At 40.3% G+C, this 19,943-nt stretch overlaps 1 protein-coding gene across 1 annotated transcript in view; it reads left to right on the plus strand.

Annotated features, from left to right (window-relative positions):
• syt3 (synaptotagmin III) overlaps nt 1–19,943 on the plus strand; it is a 52,531-nt gene that overhangs the window by 11,175 nt on the left and 21,413 nt on the right. Inside the window, exons 4-7 of the mRNA XM_041816965.1 lie at nt 3,885–4,277; nt 9,362–9,470; nt 12,233–12,406; nt 19,227–19,353. Coding sequence (XP_041672899.1) covers nt 3,885–4,277; nt 9,362–9,470; nt 12,233–12,406; nt 19,227–19,353 — 803 coding nt within the window. The remainder of the gene's footprint in view (nt 1–3,884; nt 4,278–9,361; nt 9,471–12,232; nt 12,407–19,226; nt 19,354–19,943) is intronic.

Raw genomic sequence — 19,943 nt, forward strand, 5'->3', positions numbered from 1 at the left:
TGTCGTGTGTTATTGTTAACTTCACCCCCCCATAACCCTAACCCTAACCTTTAGGGTTCAAGTACCTACCCTTAACCCTCTTTAGGTTTTTCCTTAGTTTGTGGTGTGTTAAATTGAAATAAACCTCCTTCAGTAAATGTTAAGCAGAATGGTTACCAAGCATCTTATGGTGCATTTCCACCAAGTGGTCCAATTTCATTCAGCACAGTTTGACATAGTTTGATATGGTTAACTCTGATCATGCTTGCATTTCCACAGCCAACTGTACCCTTACTTGTTGGTATGCAGGGGTGTAAGCCAGTAAGTCCAGCTCTGCCCTTGAGGGTTGGACAGGGATGCTTGGTACCCCAAAGAAGAGTACCCAAAAAAGGACTACATGGATTGGTTATTTTGGTACCTTTTCCACTTTTTCCAGTGGAAATGCCAACAAACTGACCTTAACCGGATCACTTAGTGGAAACACATCATTAGTTTAGTGTGATAAAACACTAAAATTAGCCAGTCAACAAAAGATACGATGACTGAATGCAACTGATGGGACTGGCATTAGTTTTGCAGGTTTCTGGACATGCACGAAAGTGCTTGATATCGTTGTACTCTGACCTGCTGATAATGTTAGCTGAAAAGTTGTATCTGGCAGTGGCATGAATGTTGCATCAATACCCCCCAAGAAAACCTTCCCTAGAGCTATGCCTCTGGCATGGTTTGAGTCCAACAGTGAAACTTGCTTAACCTTGTCTGTGAGAAGGCAATGCTTCTGCCAAAAGGTACCATTGTACCATCACCCCCTGTACAGTAGTAAGGTTTGTACAAGCTGGGGGTGTTATCTTTCACACAGAGCAGAAGGCATTGGGAAACTTGATTAATATTGTTAATTTTATTGTGCTCAACAATCCACAACATATGCCATGAAAATCTAGAGAAAAAGAAGAGTTAATTTAGGTATAATGCTAAATGGTTTCTACCATTACACAGTACAAGAATTAGCATAGATTTCAACCTTTATGTGTCCAATCTGCTGAGGAAACTTAAGATAGACCTCTGTCTCACAGTGAATAAGTCCTGCTGCTTAAGAGAGATGGGAATCACTTTAAAGAACTGATCACCCACTCAAAAGAGAATCCTGCAGAAGGAAAAATTTCCGGTTTGGCTCCGTCATTTGGGGACAGGTACAGCAACGTGACAAATGTGAGAAGGAAAACGTTTAGAGAAGTGCTCGTGTTTAAAGATGGTTAGATGTACTGTGCACTCACAACAACAAACCATTAAATATTCATCTGCATGACTGAAATGGTTGAAATGTACAAGTCCATCCCATTTCTTTTACGAGTCCCAAAAGAGTCTCGGGAGAATTCTGGGATTGTTATCTTAGAACTGGATTATAAATATGCATTTATATGTTTTCCACCCAGTTGAGTAGATGTATACTGCTGCATTGTGTTCAGAGTATTGTGTGTGGGTTCTCAATGAAGCATTTGGAAGTGCAATGCACTGTTATGCAGATTAGCATGGATATCTGTGGCTCAGTGTAGATTAGCCTGGATTGGCTGCATGTTGCCTCTGGAGCTTTGGATGGCTCTGTTCAGAAATGTCACGCCATGGTTTAAGGCGTTGGCCTCCTCGCTTACAAGCTGTGATTTTTGGTGTGTGCTGACGGAAGCCCGCTAGCCCTCCCAGGACCGCCGCCGCCGAAAGCTGTCAGAGGAATGGCTTGTGTAAGCAGCCGAGATGTGTTTGATGTGGAGCGATGTAGGACTCCCAGTGGGCTTGCATCAGCTGCTGATTGACAAGAAGTCTCGGTCCCTCTTCACGGTGCACTTCAGAGGCCTCCTACCCACCTGCCTACTCGCCCGCTGACTCCCTTCTTTATGCTTTGTGGATTAGCCATGGATCTTTGGCAGGATCAGTGCTCGGGAAGGTGCAGTGGCTGCCCTAAAGAGAGACAAATGGAGGCGAGCGGTTTGGCCCCCGACCGTCCCCCGCACGTTTGATCACAGCCGTGTCTTATCAGTGCACCCTGATCTGCCAACCACACACTACCTACTCCTCTACCTCCTCGCTTTGTTTTTCCCCCTACAAATCAATACATTAACCTTTCCCATCCTTAAACCCCTCCTCTCTTTCGGTTTCCCTGTAAATCATTGTCAGCTTGTTTTCCTCCATCTTTCTCTTCCTTTTCTTTCTCTACAAATGCTTCTTTTGTTTCCACTATTTCACACATGCCACGGTGGCTGCATCGACTATATCAACCGTCCTCCCTGCCGCCTCTTCCTTTTTCTCCTCCTTTTTGAGGAAATAAAACCAAGTCAGCTTATGTGTCTATTTCAACACGTGCTCCAATCTGTAACAGCCATTCAGTGGTTTGGATCATTTTTCTCTGACACCATTCTCCTTCTTTGTGACGTTGTCTATCTCATCTTACCTTCCTTTGCCCTCCTTTCCTCCTCTCCCCTCCTGCTCCATCCCTTCATCCCCCGTCTCCTCTTCTCTGTCGTCACGTTCTCTCTTCTGCCCTTCCTATTTTCTCTCCATTTCCATCCCCTTATTCCTTGCTTCCCACCTTGTCCTGCTCTCTGTGGCGACAGATCGATGTCCTCTTGCCCATCCCCCAACCCTCCACGGCCCCCCAATCATATCTTTTGAACAAGTGCTGATTAATGACATACACAGACCGATGAATAATTCACCAAAGAGAGAACGAGGAGAGGCAGAGGAGGAAGGAGGAGGAAGGGGGTTGACGAACAAGGAGACAGCCAGTGAGGAGAGGAATAAAGTCAAAACGAGCCGAGGCAGAAAGCATGGGAAAAGAAATGACAGCGAGGAATCAGGGGTGTTTAAGGGGATTATATAGAGGAGAGAGTGAAAGAGAAAAGGAGGGCGGGTGGAGATAGAGCGACGGCGAGCCGAGCTCCAGAAGATGTACCCCAGGGCTGGAGGCTTGGCTGCTGTTTTCTTGTTTTCTCTCAGTCTTCTTGTTATCAGCCTGTTACAGATAAAATTTCAATCTTTTTTGTGTGATTTAACAGTGTTTATGTCTGTCTCATGCCCAGAAAGATGCTCTGAAGTGTTGTAAATTGAAGGAAATGTGGGTTGAAGAAAAGGAGGTCTTTGTGTCATTCCAATAGGGGGTCTAGGAAACGCTTTCCTTTCATTATAAAAAGGTTCTGCTCTGGACGAAAGACATGACTGGCCTCCCTGCAGACGGAAAGGGCTGTTAATTGGTGGCCTTTGGGTCTTAATGGAGCCCAAGATGGCGGGAATTTAGGCCTATCAGGGTGAAAAACTGTAAACAATTGCCAAATCTGCACACTCAGTCCTCTTGGTCTGCTTACAGCCCATGAATATTCATATCCAGGGCTCTGATTGGTCTTTTTGTCAAGGCAGCCTTCAGACTCAAACCGTGCTATTTATAACAAGACTTCAAATGGTTCTGGATAATTATAAATATTCATTGTATATTTAGACTATTTATTTATAAAGCCTCATGGAATATTTATAGAATAGTAACTAATTTATGACTTCATCATGAAGTTACGTATTATAAGATCTGACACGTGGAGTTCTGAACACAACTACAAAAGTTCCAGAGATCTGAATCTGACGACGACTCTGTTTAGTGAGGGCTGGAGCTGTCCAGCAATGTGGTGCTGAAATTGGGCTTTTTCTTCTATTCTGTGCACTTTGTCATCCGGATGAGTCATACTCTACCCCCCCATATCCTGACACAAGCCTACCCCTAAAATGCAATCCTCTATCTCACACTGATTAAAAAGCTAATAGCCATAAAGAAATGCTTGGTGACATTGCATAAAGACGTCACTTTTGGTGCTGTTTTTTTTTTTTAAGCGAATCTCCCTTTTTTTTCTCCTTTTCCTCATCTGTAGAGATCTCTGTGAGTCTGCTGTCGGTCATCGTGACATTCTGCGGCATTGTCCTGCTCTCTGTCTCCCTCTTCGTCTCCTGGAAGCTCTGCTGGCTGCCATGGCGGGACAAGGAGGGCGGAGGTCTGAGCCTTACGTCAGGGCTGCTGCCTGGAAGCGCCGGTGTCGGAGGCCTCGGAGGCGCCGGCGGATCTTCGCTTCTGCCCCCGCTGCTGCAGAGGAAGGATGGCCACTCTTCGTCCTCGCTCTACCCTACGTTGGGCCAGCAGGGCCAGCATCACCCACATTTCTCTGACCTAGTTGGGTTGGAGAGGGGGGAAGGGGGTGTGGTTGGGGGGCCACATGAGACCCAGGAGCACTCATACCTGGATATGGACTCGTACCCCAACAATGCAGGTAAGGACACAATTTGTCCTTGACACAGTATAGCGTCATCTGACTGTTTGAGCTATGTAGTGCTTTGGTCACTAAGGGTGCTTCTACATTAGGGGCCTGGTCCCGGATGCAAGTGCACTTGAGCCCAAAGTCCGGTTCGTTTTGGTTTTGTGAATGCAAACGAACCGCGCCTGGGCATCAGGTACCGGGCCCAGGCCCACTTGGGTAGGTGGTCTTGGGTGCGATTCAAGTCGACTCTGGCACGGTTTGGATGAGATGTAAATGCAACCACGCTCGGATACAGGACAAAGCAATATATCAGCTTTATGACGTCAGCGTAAAAACTAAACTTCTTTCAACAGCGTGGCAATTTAATCAAATTATTCCTCAATAAAAAGCGGAAATCATTAGAATCCAGTCAATAAACGGTCTGTTGTGACTCACCTTACGGATGAACACAAGTTGGAGTCAGTGAGAGGAGGTGCAAAGGCAATGAAAGTCTCTTGTCACCTCAAAAACCTCTGTATTTGCACAGCGCAATCCCATTTAGTCCTCTGAGATGTGTAGATACGAAGAGCAAAGTTGCTGGGTTCTTAAAAGTGATTTTAATCATACATGGCTGCAGGATGGACTTTTTGCCGGGTCAAAACAAAAATAATCTTCGCCCAGTGGATGCCATGGTAGCTTCTTCTTCATTTTTCTCCTCCTTCGCGGGGTTGTAAACCAGCTATGTGCATACCGCCACCTGCTGTTTCAGACTGAGTAAATACGCAAGTGCGCCCTGGCACGGTTCGATGTTGCTAGTGTGAAAGCAAGCCAGGGGGAAAGGGGGAGGGGGAGGATTTGCGCTGCACTGGGGTTCGAAACAACTGGGCCTAATGTGAAAACGCCCTGAGACTTTATCTTAATACTAATAAAATGCTACTCACTTTTATACTTAACTCTCAATATTGGATTTTCTACTGATACCCTACAGTATATGCAGATATTTCTTAAATCCTTTCAGCTGAACCAATATTGATGGACATTTTAATGCAGTCTAGACCTAAAAATGCAGTCCTTAAAGTACATCTCTATCTATAGCTGCTAAATCTGTTTATCAAGAATTGAATTTTTAAGCCCTTTGATTAATTCTAACAGTCATGGTCAATATAAGTTGGCTTTTTTTTTTTTTTTACAAAAAAAAAAACCCTTTATAATGTCAAAGTGAAAACAGATTTCTACAATGTAATGTCAATTAAACAAAAATATGTAATGTAAAATAAGAGACTGCATAAATATTCACTTCCTTTAAAGTCAGGTTTAGCCAACTGGTGCTAGTAGTCCAACAATCTGTGAAATGGGGATCACCTGAGTGACTGTTGTATAAAAACACCTGTGTCTGGAAGGTCCACTCACTGGTTAATCAGTATTCATGACTATCATTACACCAGGGTGACAAAAGAACACTACAAAAAACAGAGAAAAGTTTATTGAAAAGTATAAGTCAGGGGGTGGACACAGAAAGATCCCAAGGCCCTGAACATCCCCTGGAGTTTAGCTGAATCCATTGTCAAGAAGTGAAGGAAGAAATGACACATGTGTAAATCTGCTTAGATCAGGCTGTCCTCACAAACTAAGTGACCATGCAAATAGGAGACTAGTGAGAGAGGCCACTAAGACACCTATGACTACTCTGAAGGAGTTACAAGCTTCAGCAGCTGAGATGGGAGAGACTTTGCATACAACTGCTGCCTGGTTCTTGACCAGTCAAAGCTTTATGGGTGAGTGGCAAAGAGAAAGACACTGTTGAAGAAAACTTATTAAAGCTGGACTAGAGTTCACCAAAACACATGTGAGACTCCATGGTCAAGTGGAAGAAAAGTCTTTGGTCTGATGAGACCAAAATGCTCCTTTTTGGCCATCAGACAAGATGCTTTGTTTGGCAGACACCAAACACTGCACATCACCACAAACACACCATCCCCACTGTGGAGCACAGTGGTGGCAGCATCATGCTGTGGTGATGCTTCTCAGCAGCTGGCCCTAGAAGGGCTTATAAAGGTAGAGGGTAAAATAAATGCAGCAAAATAAAGGTAAATCCTGGAGGACAATCTTATTCAGTCTGCAAGAGAACCAGTAAGACAATGACCTGAAGCACACAGCGAAAGCTGAACAGAAACGGTGAATGTTCTGGAGTGGCCGAGTCGAAGCCCAGACCTCAGTTCAGAATCTGTGGATGGATTCGAGAAGGGCTATTGAAACCTGATCCCTGTGCAAGCTGTTAGAATTTGAGCAGTTTTGCAAGAAGAATGGAGTAAAATTTGCAATCCTGATTGAGACCCGTCCACACAAACTTAGTACAGTGAATGCAGCCAAAGGTGCATCTACTAAATCCTGACTTGGAAGGGGGCTGAATATTCATATTTATCCCTTATTTTACATTACCTATTTGTATTTAAGTGACATTACCTTATGGAAATCTGTTTTCACTTTAACATTAAAGAAGTATTTCTTGTCAAAAAAGTTAGAATTTATTTTTTGAACAGCTGTTTTTTTGTTTTTTTGTTTTTTTTTAAGATTTTTTAAAAAAGTAGTTTTTAAAATTGCTGCATAATATGGAACAGTGTTTTGGCCAGCATTAGGGAATTAGAAATGAATAAATAATAAGTACAGTCAGACTTTTGGTGCTCAACCATCTCTAAAGAAATGGAAATCCTGGTGTAATATATTCAGAATAAGAGAAAATGTAAAAGAAAAAGTTGAACTTTCATTGCCATTACCATTTTTAGAAACAGTAAAGCACAGAGGAATATAATTTTTTACATTATTTGTCACACATTCTTTTGGTAAGAACCAAGGTTAAATAAAAGTAACGTAACAAGTGAAACTAGAAGGTAAAAATTATTTTAGTTAACTGAAACTAAAATAAAAATCAAAGACTAACCCAAACTTAATTTGATGCTCACAAAACTTACAAAAATGCAATAATATTAGAAACAAAACCTCTTCAGTTTTAATCTTTGACAGCAGCAGACTGACTGACATGTACACCCAAGCCAAGAGTATAAAATGGCCTGATTTGATTGAAGACGATTTCAAGATATAGTGGGTAAAATTGAGAATATTAACAACATATGGCAGTAGATTCTAGATAGTGATGTTTACTTATTGTGGTAACTGGCAACCTGTAATGTTATATGTAAGGTTGGGTTTTATTTTTTTTTTAAGGTGCCAGTGCCTGAAAGTGCCTGAATCAATACTTAAGAGAAAAGATGGGTTTTAAAAGTCAGCAGCTGAATAAAAGCAGTATTTTAAATTACTTAGAAATAAGATGCCAGCATTTAAGTAAGGGAAACAGGTGTAACGTCTTCACGTAACATTTTTCCTGCCTTCCCTTTGGAATGATGGGAATACTGTTGGGATGGTGAGGTACCAAAATGAAGCACCAAAATGTTTCCTTTAATTTGATACAGTAGGTATCAGATGTGTTGACACTAGGAGTAAGTTGGTAACGGATTTCAATACTTATCCCTAGCTACCTGGCTCCTTATGTGGTGCTGTAGAAACATGCAAGATGTAGAAAACCAAGATGACAGAGTCAACAGTGTGGACCCTCCCTATGTATGAATAAAATGCTTGTTCTTAGTTAAAAGAAAAAAATATTTTTTAATATAAATATATGAAATTATATATCCAGGAGATCAAACACAGGCTTAGAGAGGCCTACTTATAATTGTAATGATTAATTTTTTACCAAGTTTGTTCTGCTAAATGCCAAACTAAATATTACACACTGCATCTTTCATAAAATGTAACTTTAGTTTGGTAGTTATATTTAATACAGAAATGAGAAATAAAGAGTGGTCTATCTAAATTATATTTTCTACATTGTAAGATTTTTGACAAGTATCTCATATTAGTGAGAAAGTTAACACTAAAAGTGATAAAAATTGAACCAAGGCATTTTTGGAAAATTAAAAACAGAACTAACCAAACAAACCAGCAGTAAAAACTTACTGAAACTAAACTGGACCTGAAAACAAAAACATTTTTCTAATGAAAAATTGAAACAACCTTGTGAGAACTTAAAGCTCCTGTTAGAATTTTTTGATTTGCATTGATTTTGGTGCCCCCTTTGGACAAAGTGGTACCTCTTATCTCTGCTGCTTACTGATCTTGTTTTGCACATTTTGATAATCAAAATCATTCTGTTGACTTGAACGCTCTAACATGTCACCGCTGCTGTGGCGTTTCTCCTGTGTTCTTTAACTCACTTCATCTGCTGCCTATCCCGTGTCACAGGTCACGAACGTTAAATATAGTCAGACTGAAGTAATCAATCTTGCTGCTGATGGTCTTGTTTGCTCATGTAGGTCACTCAGGGACATCAGTATTGATTTAAGTTTGTTTCATAGCAAGATAACAAGTTTGTATAGGAGCTTTAACCACTTCTGAATAGACTCTTGAAATGTTAGGTATTATACATGAGAACCAACAGCTTCTGATGGGCTTTTATTGTAGTTACTTTAGTTTGGGATTATTGATCAGATGCTTGAATTCACGCTGAGAAGTCAATTTTTGAATTGCATCTGTCACCTGTATCTATCATTCTTCTCTTGTATATGAACTACTATAGCTATATAGTTTTAATAAGTGTTGAAGGGTATTTAATGTACTGTAGCTTTAAAAGATCACTTCTAGAAATCATGAGCTTTAGTCAGAGAAGCTAACAAGGAACCAAATTAACTCAGGTAACAGCTATCGGCTAAATGCCGTCATATTAATGCTGTCTGTTGACATCTGTACAGGTTGTTTTTCATTTTTCAGAACCAAATGTTTCCCATCTGCCTTTGCTGCAGTGGAATGGACCTACTATTATATCTGCTTTCTTTATTCCTTTCATGCTGGTTCATGTTCTGCTTTCATAGATATATTGTCTCACCCTCTCTTTGCTGTTTTAAATTGTAAAATCAATGTAATCCAATCAATAGGATCAATACTGCCGACCCTGCACCACAGAAAAAAAAATAACATTGCTCTTAGCTGCTGCAACATCTCAGGCCACAATAGCACAAACAAAAGAGACATGAGTCATCAAGGATTGTGTTTTCTGTCTCTGTAAGGAACTCTGAAGCTGAGTACGACGTCTCCAGATGTTCCCAACTCAGAGGGGGGAGCCCATCCTCATAAAGACCTGCCCAACGCTCACTCTCAGCAGCAGGTCACCGCACGGTGAGTACTGGCCATCTGAGACCACTCCACTTGTGTCTATGTGTCCTTTAATAGGACCGAGTCCAGGTTTCATAAATCAGGTTTCATTAGGCAACAGGAGGCAACCATTACCTTCAGCAGTCCTTAGAGAAAAATAGAAAGAAAACAAATCAGTGAAAATTCAGAAATGGTGGATGCTACCGGCAGAACAAACAATACCGGCTTTGATCTTTGACCAACTTTTAACCTCTGTCTGGTCCACCTCCTTTTCAGACAGATGTCCATCCTTTATTATTCAAGCCAGGCCAGTTGCAACCATTTATTAAAGGCTATGCAAGCTCAGGCACCATTGAGATATTTTTGTCAACAACCAAGATGGCTGCCGCTGATGTGCAAAGCTCTGAATCTGCCGCCATATTATAATTAAAATAACTGGACTATGGCTCACATTTGATGCGTTTCCAATGGTTGTTGCTGGAAGTGGTACCTTGGGCTCTATTGTTGTTATTGCCAGTTGTAAAATAAAAAATAAAAAGATTCAAACCTAATTCACAATTTAAAAATGGCCAGGCAAGTTACAGATCTTAATTTTGTAAATTTCAACAGATATTAATTTTTACTGCAGACGATCACACTAGGCTGATTCACAGTGCCATTTCAGGGCATGACATTTACGTCCCCCTTCTCTATGAACGTTGCAGAGGTATGATGGGAAGATGGCACAATTCAGTACGATACAGACGTGCACTGAACAAATACATGTGGAGCAAAGCTCATAACACGGATGGGAAAACGGGAGCGCAACCCACAGCAAACGATAGCGACAGCCTGAATATCTCAAGCAAAAATGCCTCCTATTTGGGAACACTTTATTTCCCAGAGAAATAAAACAGCTGACAAAGACGAGGACAAAACAGAAGTAGTGCGGACATTCTTGAGCGGGTGCATTACTTGGAGCACGCCCATCGGGTCAATTAAAAATGCACCACACAGACATGAACGTCACAGCATGAGGAGAAAAATAGTGCAAACATGCTCTGTTTGAAAGTTTAACAGCCTCTTTCTGGCCATTTCTGGGAGGACAAAAGCATTGAAAATTAATTTTAAAGCAGCCGATCTACAACCATTTAAGCTGCTGAGAACAAAGGATTTAAAAACCCGTTAAAGTAAACTGAGCCAAAGTAAAGAAATTCTAATCCTCCACTTTTCAACAAAAAAGTCTCAACAGCCCTTTATGAACTTCCTGTAATCTAAGGTCCTTATTAAAAGCAGTGGTGCTCTGGTTTTGTGGTACCAATTAAACAGAAATGCGGTACCTTCTGCCTCGGTGGAGGGGAGGGACGGGGGGACTCTGTCATGTCAGCAGCTGTGTGGTTGTATTGGAAACAGTTATCCTCAGACTCCAGGCAGACTCCAGCCTCTTTATCAGCTCAGATGGGCTGTGAAAAATGCTCCCAAACTCTTAAGTAGGTCCCATTGGATAGAAAAGTAATCAAATGCAGAAGTAGGTGTAGAAATAGACAGGATAGATTTTAATTAGTGCACTTAATGAGCTAACTAACAGTTACAATATGATGTGGTCACGGTCAGCAGGGAAATTTAAAAACTAGAGGAAAGGGTGTCAATATGTCAAAATATCGATAAAAGTAAATATCCTAGTGTTTGCAAACTATATTTTAGTATTTTTATTGGTTTACTGAAGACCTTTTAGAATGAGGTAACAGCATTATTCCTAATTTAAATGTAATTTTTCTATCCTATTTATTTTGACATTTGTATACAGTGCTTAACAAATTTATTAGACCACCCTAACCCTAACCAAAGTAAGGTTTATGCCACAGCTGCCCTAAATTAACAGCATTGGTAATTACCAAAATCATTTTTTATGTTTCTGCAATGGTTAATACACCAATATGTAGAGGCTCTTTAACCCAAACGATATTTTTAATGCTAAAATATAATTATTATTGTCATCCATGAATTTTCAAATTTACTGATTTACAAAAAAACTAAAAAAAATAGTAAAGCACATTAATATTTCTTGATTAATATGTCAAATTATAGTCATATATTTGCATTCCTGAACAGAAAAATGAGTTTTAGTGGTTGAATGTTATGCTTGATTAATTTGGGACTTCTCAGAGAAGCCCAGTGAGCTGGCTGAAATTTGGATGAATTCAATTTGAAATCCCTCATTCCTGTTCAAAATGGTAAAACGGGGAGAGCTCACAGAAAATGAAAGAGTCCGCATTAAAGCACTTCATGATGCTGGATAGTCTTTGAGACAAATGTGACTGGTGGTCTAATAAATTTGTTAAGCACTGTATATTCTTTTCAGTAGAAAAAGCTAAGTAGGACTGAAAGCCTGAACTGTTCATGCTGCCATTTAGAAAATGTGTACAAGGGAAGTTTCAAAGTTCCTGATTAGAAATAGAAATTCTGTGTTGTGTTTGCTTTACTTACTGCACCGAAAATGTACCAAACTGAAATTTTTCTTTACTTTTACACACCTACTCTGTACGCTTACTAAAGAAAAGCTGCCAATATCTTAAGGCATGATAAAGATGGAGCTTTGTATTGGAAATGCAGTATGAAAACACCTACTGTATCACAAAAAAAAGGTAAATATTCTACATTTATATGGTTTACCTAGTTACATTACTCTAAAGAAGCTGAATCACACTGTTACATCGTGTGCTTTTGTTCTAAATGTGCATACGTGTGCTTATGAGCTGTGTTCCTTACTCAGTACTCACCCGCCGAGCTCTTATGTGTCTCTTCAGGCCCAAGCCCATGACTCACCAGCTTTCCAGTCCTGATTTCCACGAGGAGAAGGAGCAGGTTACCAGCATTGGGCAGATCAAACCGGAGCTCTACAGGCCCAAAGGCGACCAGGGTGAAGGCAAACAGGGCGACAACTGCGGCAAGATCAGCTTCCTCCTGCGCTACGCCTTCAAGTAAGTCAGCAAGTTTATGCTGGAGCATCCTACACGCTTTGTCAGTGTCCAGCGCCTGGAAAAAGTTTTGAATTTTAACTTTGCTGATGCATAGCTGCTGTAAATTTAAGACTCTCAGTTTGATTTCAGATCCTTGTGGGCTGGAGTTCACGAAAAAAAATGTCTTGATCAAATTTGAGAGCTAGCGCTGTTACTGTTTTGTGTCTTCAGTAAAAAATAAGGAGAAACGCTTTTAGGGTTGATAACAAACTATAAAAAGACCCTGTAAAGCCCTTAAAAAACACATTATGTGATGTAAACTAAAGTTGAAAGCCTGGCCAAAGGGTTGTTCACACCTGCATGTATCACATAGCTTCCAGGTCTCCACCTGACCACTCATATTCATACTAGTAGGTTGCTACCTTTTTCCCTTTGCCATGAAAGTCAAAAGAGTACACACAGGTTAAAAAAACCCAGCCTGCATTCAAATAGGTCCAAGATTTGTTTCAGCAGCTTGGAAGGCAGATATATTTACATCTAAGAATACAGAATGGGCCTTTGCTTGGCGACATTTGTGTCTTTAAAGTCATGATACATGACTTTAAAGAGTTTAGTGTAATAAAGTATTTTGCCTTTTTTACCGTGAAACCTTTGCAGAATTGTTGCTAAAATGTTCATGAAAGTAATTAAATGGAGAAAAGCCCACTTGGGTTTACACTTCATAAGACAAGTGGGTCAAATGTGTTTGAGACCACAAGGCAAATAGCAGCATGATGGAATCAAATATGTGTTGATGGCCATTTAGACTCATTATTTTAGCCCTTTTTATTATGATATAATCACCGAAGACACATTTTGTAAGTAGGGTCTAAAATACAACCTATACGGAGTGCTCTGTGAAGCTGTACCAGAGAACATCCATGCCTAAGCTGGACGCTAACACCACTATGCTGACAAGCTCATATTAATAACATAAAAACAATAAACATTACTAACATCATGCTAATACTCCAAAAAAATGTTAAAAATGTTAACCATATAATTTTTCATATTTATGAGCTCTAGCTGCGACTGAAACCCCAGCTTTGGAATAGATCATGCTAACAAAGATACTATACAGAGCTTCAAATAGACACTGTACATTTACATGCAGTTAGAAAAGTCAAATTATTGCCTGGCAAAAAATTGGTATACACATCAATCAGACCAGACTGGAGTTGGCGATCTCTACATGCTCCACAGTCTCTGTTCTGGACTTAGACCTGGAAATTGGGCAACATAAAAGCTGAGCGTAACTGTTAGAAAATTGTCCTCTGCCTTTGTATATTCCAGTTGCTAGAGGTATGGCTTTCATCTCATTTGTACCAAAAGTAAAGCAAAAACTGTGTGGGAAATTTATGGAGTTGTTAAATTAGTCAGTTTCTTCTCTGTTCAATATAACGCAGATTAGCTTCTTGCTATTTTGGTAGCACAGTCAACCATAATAAATGCATTTGATCATGCTATACAGTATTCCCTCAGAGCACCAATTAGCATAGAGGAAGTGGCTTAGTCTTCTGCCCTTGGATATTGCCATAGGCTAGGGATAGCATGCATTAAATTAATGTCAAAAGTACAGCGTTGAGTATGTACAGATTGCACAGAGCTGTTAAGTTGTCCATGCTTTCAACGTTCGACAAGTTGCAAGTTATCTGCTTGCTTACTTGTTAGCACATTCAACCAGAAAAAGGTCCTTCTAACCTTCTAAGGCAGATGGATTTGCCAGACTTTCCGTATCAGGCAAATAAATAGAACTTACAAGCTTATGTCTCCTCTTCTTGCAAAGCTCCAATCAACAAAGTTTATGCCGAACCCAAAAAAACGTTCAGACCAATCAGCGTAATTTTAGGAGAAGGAAGGGGTAGCTATGAGCAGGGTTTAGTCGTACTCAGTAGCAATGGCTGCCACCAGTGCAGGGATTAGCTCGGATAGTGTAATGGCAGTTTTATCTTTGTTTGGAACAAAGACCAAATAACAGCACTGAAACCTTGATGAAAAAAATGTTGTCGCTCTTTTGCCGACCTGCTTCAACATGAGTCTGTGAGAGTTATGGGGGTACAGGGTTAGTTGGAGTGTGAGTTTATAGCGACTGCTAGTGGAGTGATTAGCTTGGATGAAACCTCAAGGCCTGTTTTGCTACAAATGTTTTTGCTCCTCTCTTGGCCTGTTTCGACATGAGTTTGCTGTCGTTACAGATGGAGTTTGCCCGTGTATACAATGGTAGCTGCCATGGTAGCTCAGATGTAGGAAAGTGGCAGTTTAATTGGAACTGGACTGTGACTAAAACTAACTTACATTTAAATCTAAAGACTTAGGCTAAATTTAAGATAGATGCCAAAATGAACACTGGTTCAGAGAAGCTAACTGAAAGGAGGCAGATCACCCTCTAACGTTGCAGAGAGGGTGTACTCCTTCAAGGGCAATGACAACAGTTTCCTGTTATAATGATAGCTTCACTCAACTATATATGTACTGAGTGATTTTTCTGTTTTCTTTAATGTTCTTTTTTATGGCACAGAACAGAGGGATTCTGCCTCTGGGGGAAATATCTTGAAGCCTGTTTGGACACAAGTAGACACTAAAAGAGAGCCTCATTCAATAAAAGACAAGCTAACATACCATTAGCATGAGATATGAGCATTTACCCGTTGTCTCGACTGTGGTCTTGTTTGTTTATGTAACAAACACTGAAATATTCATGTGTAGATATCAGGATGATAGTAAACCATTACATTTTCATAACAATGATTGTTTTTTATGTGCTGTGCAGCAGCTTTCTGTACTTACTTTCATTTTACTCCTTTGACGATTCTCTGTTGAATATTCTCTGTCGACGTACATGATTTCAGATGTCTTGCTGTGAGGACTGGGAGATGAAGGGAGTGTGTATTTTACCGTGAGTGTGTGTTCTGTAACTAAGGCTTGATGTGGGTTGTGGCGAAAAGTGTGTGCGCGTCTGCGGGCTCAGCTGGCAGTCCCCCATTTCTTCGTGGCCCGACATGGAGAAACATAACAACAGGCGAAAGTGCTGATGATCAGAAAAGAAAGGGAGCGAGAGGCCGTTTCAGTCATGAATTATAAATGGCGAGTCACTTAAACAGCATCCCTGTCAACACATAATAACGCCGGATTGTGTTAGAGCTGCAGTTACAGAAACAGAGAATTAGCAGGGGAGCGGGACAGAGAGCAAGGTTTATGATTAAAACTGTTAGCGGGACCCTTTTTTAACATTTATAAGGTCACAAGATAATTTAGGCTCTGTCATGCTGTGGCTGCCCGCTACATTTGGAGGCAACTTTTTCGTACGCACCTTTCAACAACAAGCCAGTCACAGTGTCTTACATAAGAAAGGAAGGCATTAATTAGTTAAAAATAGTCCAGAGTGGGAGTGATGAAGAATTACAGAAGGTGAGAGCTGAGGCTGCAGAAAGGGTGTGCAAGCAGCATGTGGATGTGCACACTAAGGTAGAGGTGTGCTGTCACCGTGACTGTGATAAGATTTGTATGTTAATGCGTCAGCCCCCACTGTGGGGAGTGTAACAGTCGGAACAACAATGTCAATCTTCCTCAGATCCTCTGGGAAAGCCATTTCTATTGACAATCCCATTAAAAGCTGACACATTTCCACTGTGGGAATAACAGCTAGCTTTCGGGCATTGTCTGCCAGGAATAAGGCCGTGAATTTCGCTCTCTGCTCGAGCAGTAATAGGTATATTCTCGGCAGCATGCCTCACAGATTGTGTGAAAACCTTGGTTTCGGTTCACGTCGTGTTCAGTAATAAGACACGTGAAGAGGAGCAAACCTTCGACAGTGTCTGTAGGAATAACAAATGCAGAATGAGAGGCTTCCTGCTGTTTTTATTAGTGAATTTAACACAGATTTTTTTCAATTAAGATGTCTTAAATTTATACTAGATTAACAGTCATTAGATACATTCTGAAATTGGTCAAGGTTTTCTTGTTAAATATTTATCTGGTCGAGCTGGAAATGTAAATCCCTCCAGTAATTTGCCCGGTATATCATCTCCCTGATTCGATGTGATTGCAGAGTAGGCATGTTTATCCAATTGCCTTAATTGGATGTGATTCAGAGGTAAACACGTGTCTGGATTGGCCACGGTCGTATTGTCAACAAGAGCATCTTGTTTGTGATTGGTACACATGAACAATAGATGGTATAACTGCCGAGGTCACTATTGGCATTTGCCCTATGTGTCCTCTCTGTGCCCCAAAGTGCATGCTGCTCGCCTTTAGCAGCTAATGAAGTGCTGACACGCTGGTTAACAGGCAGAGACACAGTCTAACGAGGTCTGATTAAAGGCCTCCGAGCTGTCTTCATCTTCATCTGCTAATTAAATACATAATAAACGGTGCGTGAGAAGCAGCCATGGCTCTGGATGGCTCATTCTAATGTAAAGATACACAATTATGTGGATATTTTTGTGTTGTTAACAATGATCAGTCACTTTTACTTTTCTTAAAACAATTTTATCCTGATTAGAAAGAAGAACAAGAAAAATACAGCTGATGTGATTTTCTTTTCATTTTGATTTTTTATCCGTGTCAGTTAAAATTGAAATAATTAAACTGCTCTACAATGCCAAATCAGTATTTATTTGCCAGCTTGTATCATTCAATAACACATAACGAATGAGCTTGACTTATCATTAGGGCTGAAACCATAACTGGATTAATAAATAAGCTTCTTGCAAGAAAAAACAATCTGCAACAATTCAGATAATCATTTCTGCCTATTTTTAAGCAATATTCATTGGTTGCAGCTTCTGGCATTTCAATATTTTCTTCTTTGTTCTGTTTGACATCAGGTTAATCTCATAAATTTTGATGCAGGGTTAGATTCACCTTGGACTCAAGTTAGCTGCTATGGCTATCAGACTTTGGATATCTAATGTTTTCTATCATCCCAAATATTCTGGAGGAATTGATCTTCAGACTGCATTTGCTATAAAATGTTTAATTATGGTCATACATTAAACGGAAAATGTCTACCTGACTAATAATGCTCTGTATAAAAAGTAGGGATTAAAATAGGATCCAATCAAAGGTCTGGACTGCAGACTGGACAGTTCAGCACCCAGAATCTTTGCTGTGATAGATGCGGTATGTGGTTTGGCATTGTCTTGCTGAAATATGCAAGACCTATCCTTAAAGAGACATTTTCTTGATGGGAGCATATGTTGCTCTAAAACCTCCATATACTTTTGAGCAATGATAGGGCCTTTCCAGATGTGTAAGCTGCATACGCCATGGCTTTTGAAGTGTGCTCTGATAACAAGCTGGATGGTCCCTCTCATCTAAGAAGAATTCCAGATTTTGATGCCTCTAGCCACAGAATGTTTTATGTTTTCATCTTGGTCCATTTGAGATGAGTTTTGGCCCAGAGATGATGGTGGCATTTCTGGATTGTGTTCATATATGGCTACTTTTATGCTTAATACAGCTTTATCAGGCATTTGTGGATGGCTTGTTGAACTGTGTTGACAGACAATGATTTCTGAAAGTGCTCCTGAGTCCATGCACTGATTTCCAGTACAGAATCATGCCTGTTTTAATGCAGTGCTGCCTGCCTTTTAGACACAGTTTTCGGCAGATGGTGAACCTCTGCCCATCTTTACTTATAGGAGACTCTGCCTCTCTTAAATGCTCCCTTTATACCCATTCATGTAACTGATACGATTGCCAATCAAGCTAATTAGTTGCAAAATGCTCATCCAGCTGTTTTTCATTATGCATGCCTTTGGTTGCTTTGTTCCTACATTTTTGAGATGTGTTGCTGCCATCAAATCCAAAAGAAGTTGTTTATGTTCTATTGTGAATAAAATGTGGGTTCATAAATTTGCAAATCATTGCATTCTTCTACTTTTATTTACCTTTAACACAGGAATGGGGGTTGTATTTTAAATAGTGTAAGTGCTGAACTGAAAATGTACAAAGCAGTTGGCTGTTTTAACTTTTTTTTTTTTTACATCAGAACAAAAAAACCAAACTGTTTTAGCTTTTCATATTTAATATAATTTAGAGCCCAGACAGAAGAGATAGAACTTGTTAGTGTTTCAAGCAATTTCTTGGATTTTTTTTTTTTTTACTGTAATTGGAAATAAAAATAGAATGCACTGATTTGCAAACCTCATAAACCCATACTTTATTCACAGTAGAATTTAGACAACATATGCAGATGTTGGAACTGAGACTTCCTCAGTCCTAACCATCTAGTACCTGGTGTATTATTTTATTTAACATAACTCTGCTTCATTGCTTAAGGGCCCTGATGGGCTAATAACGTGCTAAACATAACCGATAATTGCACAAGACAAAGACATGAATGCTAGCGCAGCTTAAGTCTTTGTATATGTCTCTGCGTTGTGTTAGTAACTCAGAGTGAGTGTAGAATATGGAGAAATGTGTTAAAGATTATTCATGAGCTCAGCTCTGACCAGACTCTGTGCATCTGTGCTTACTGTGCTTACATTTAACATCGCTGATAGTGCAACCATAAAACAGCTGCACAGATGACACACACAAACTCCAGTTCACACTCACACATGCTATTCTGGCTCGTCTTTGCTTCAGAGACACGGAACCTCCCACGCTATTATGTGTGCACAAAGCCTGCAAAGGTGTGTGTTAATGTGTGTGTATGTGTGGGCTGATCCTGTCTGGGTCTCACAGGGTGTTTGTGTAAATTTGTGCGACCCCGGCCTTTAAAGCTTTTTTTTTTTTCTTTTTCTTTTTTTTATCAGCATGTGAAATTCTAATGGGGTTTGATGTGTGTGTGTTGCAGTACGGAGCAGCTCGTGGTGAAGATCTTAAAAGCTCTGGACCTGCCAGCCAAGGATGCCAACGGCTTCTCCGACCCCTACGTGAAGATCTACCTACTGCCAGACAGGAAGAAGAAATTCCAGACCAAGGTAATCCTGACATTCACCTGTTTCCTTGGTTACGGACTGCAACAGGAAACAGTTTTTTCTGCTTTGCTTCCTCATGGGAAATCATTACAGCTTCACTTATGTAATCTAATCTAATCTGGGGTGTAATTTATTCAAGATAATGTGCTTCACACCATAACAGAGCGCCACTTCTCCACTCTGGTGTTATTCTGCTGTTTGACGATGGTTAAGTCAATATTTAAGGTTCATTTCAGGATGTTCTATATGAGAAACTTACCCTTAGCCCTGCAAAAAATCCTCTTGTACTCTAGTTTAGTCTCTGAGGAGAATCTCAAGATTTACAAGCTCAGCGTCTTCACAAATGGGAGTTGTAGTTCTGAGTTTTTTATCCGTAAATATCACAGGTGCTCTTTGTCAGCGTTTGAAATTCCTCCCTTTTGGTTTCCCCCCCTTTTATGCGACTGTCTGCCGTTTCACAAAAGCCTCCTCGCTCATTGAGAAGCGTGAATACTTCAATCATTTGCATAATACAGCTCCTCTTTTGTTCTGAGTGTAGATGATTGTTTAATTTCAATCACTTTCTCATTAACATGGGATTTTTACAGCACACA

Source organism: Cheilinus undulatus, linkage group 21 (assembly GCF_018320785.1).
Source record: "Cheilinus undulatus linkage group 21, ASM1832078v1, whole genome shotgun sequence".
NCBI lineage: Eukaryota > Metazoa > Chordata > Actinopteri > Labriformes > Labridae > Cheilinus > Cheilinus undulatus.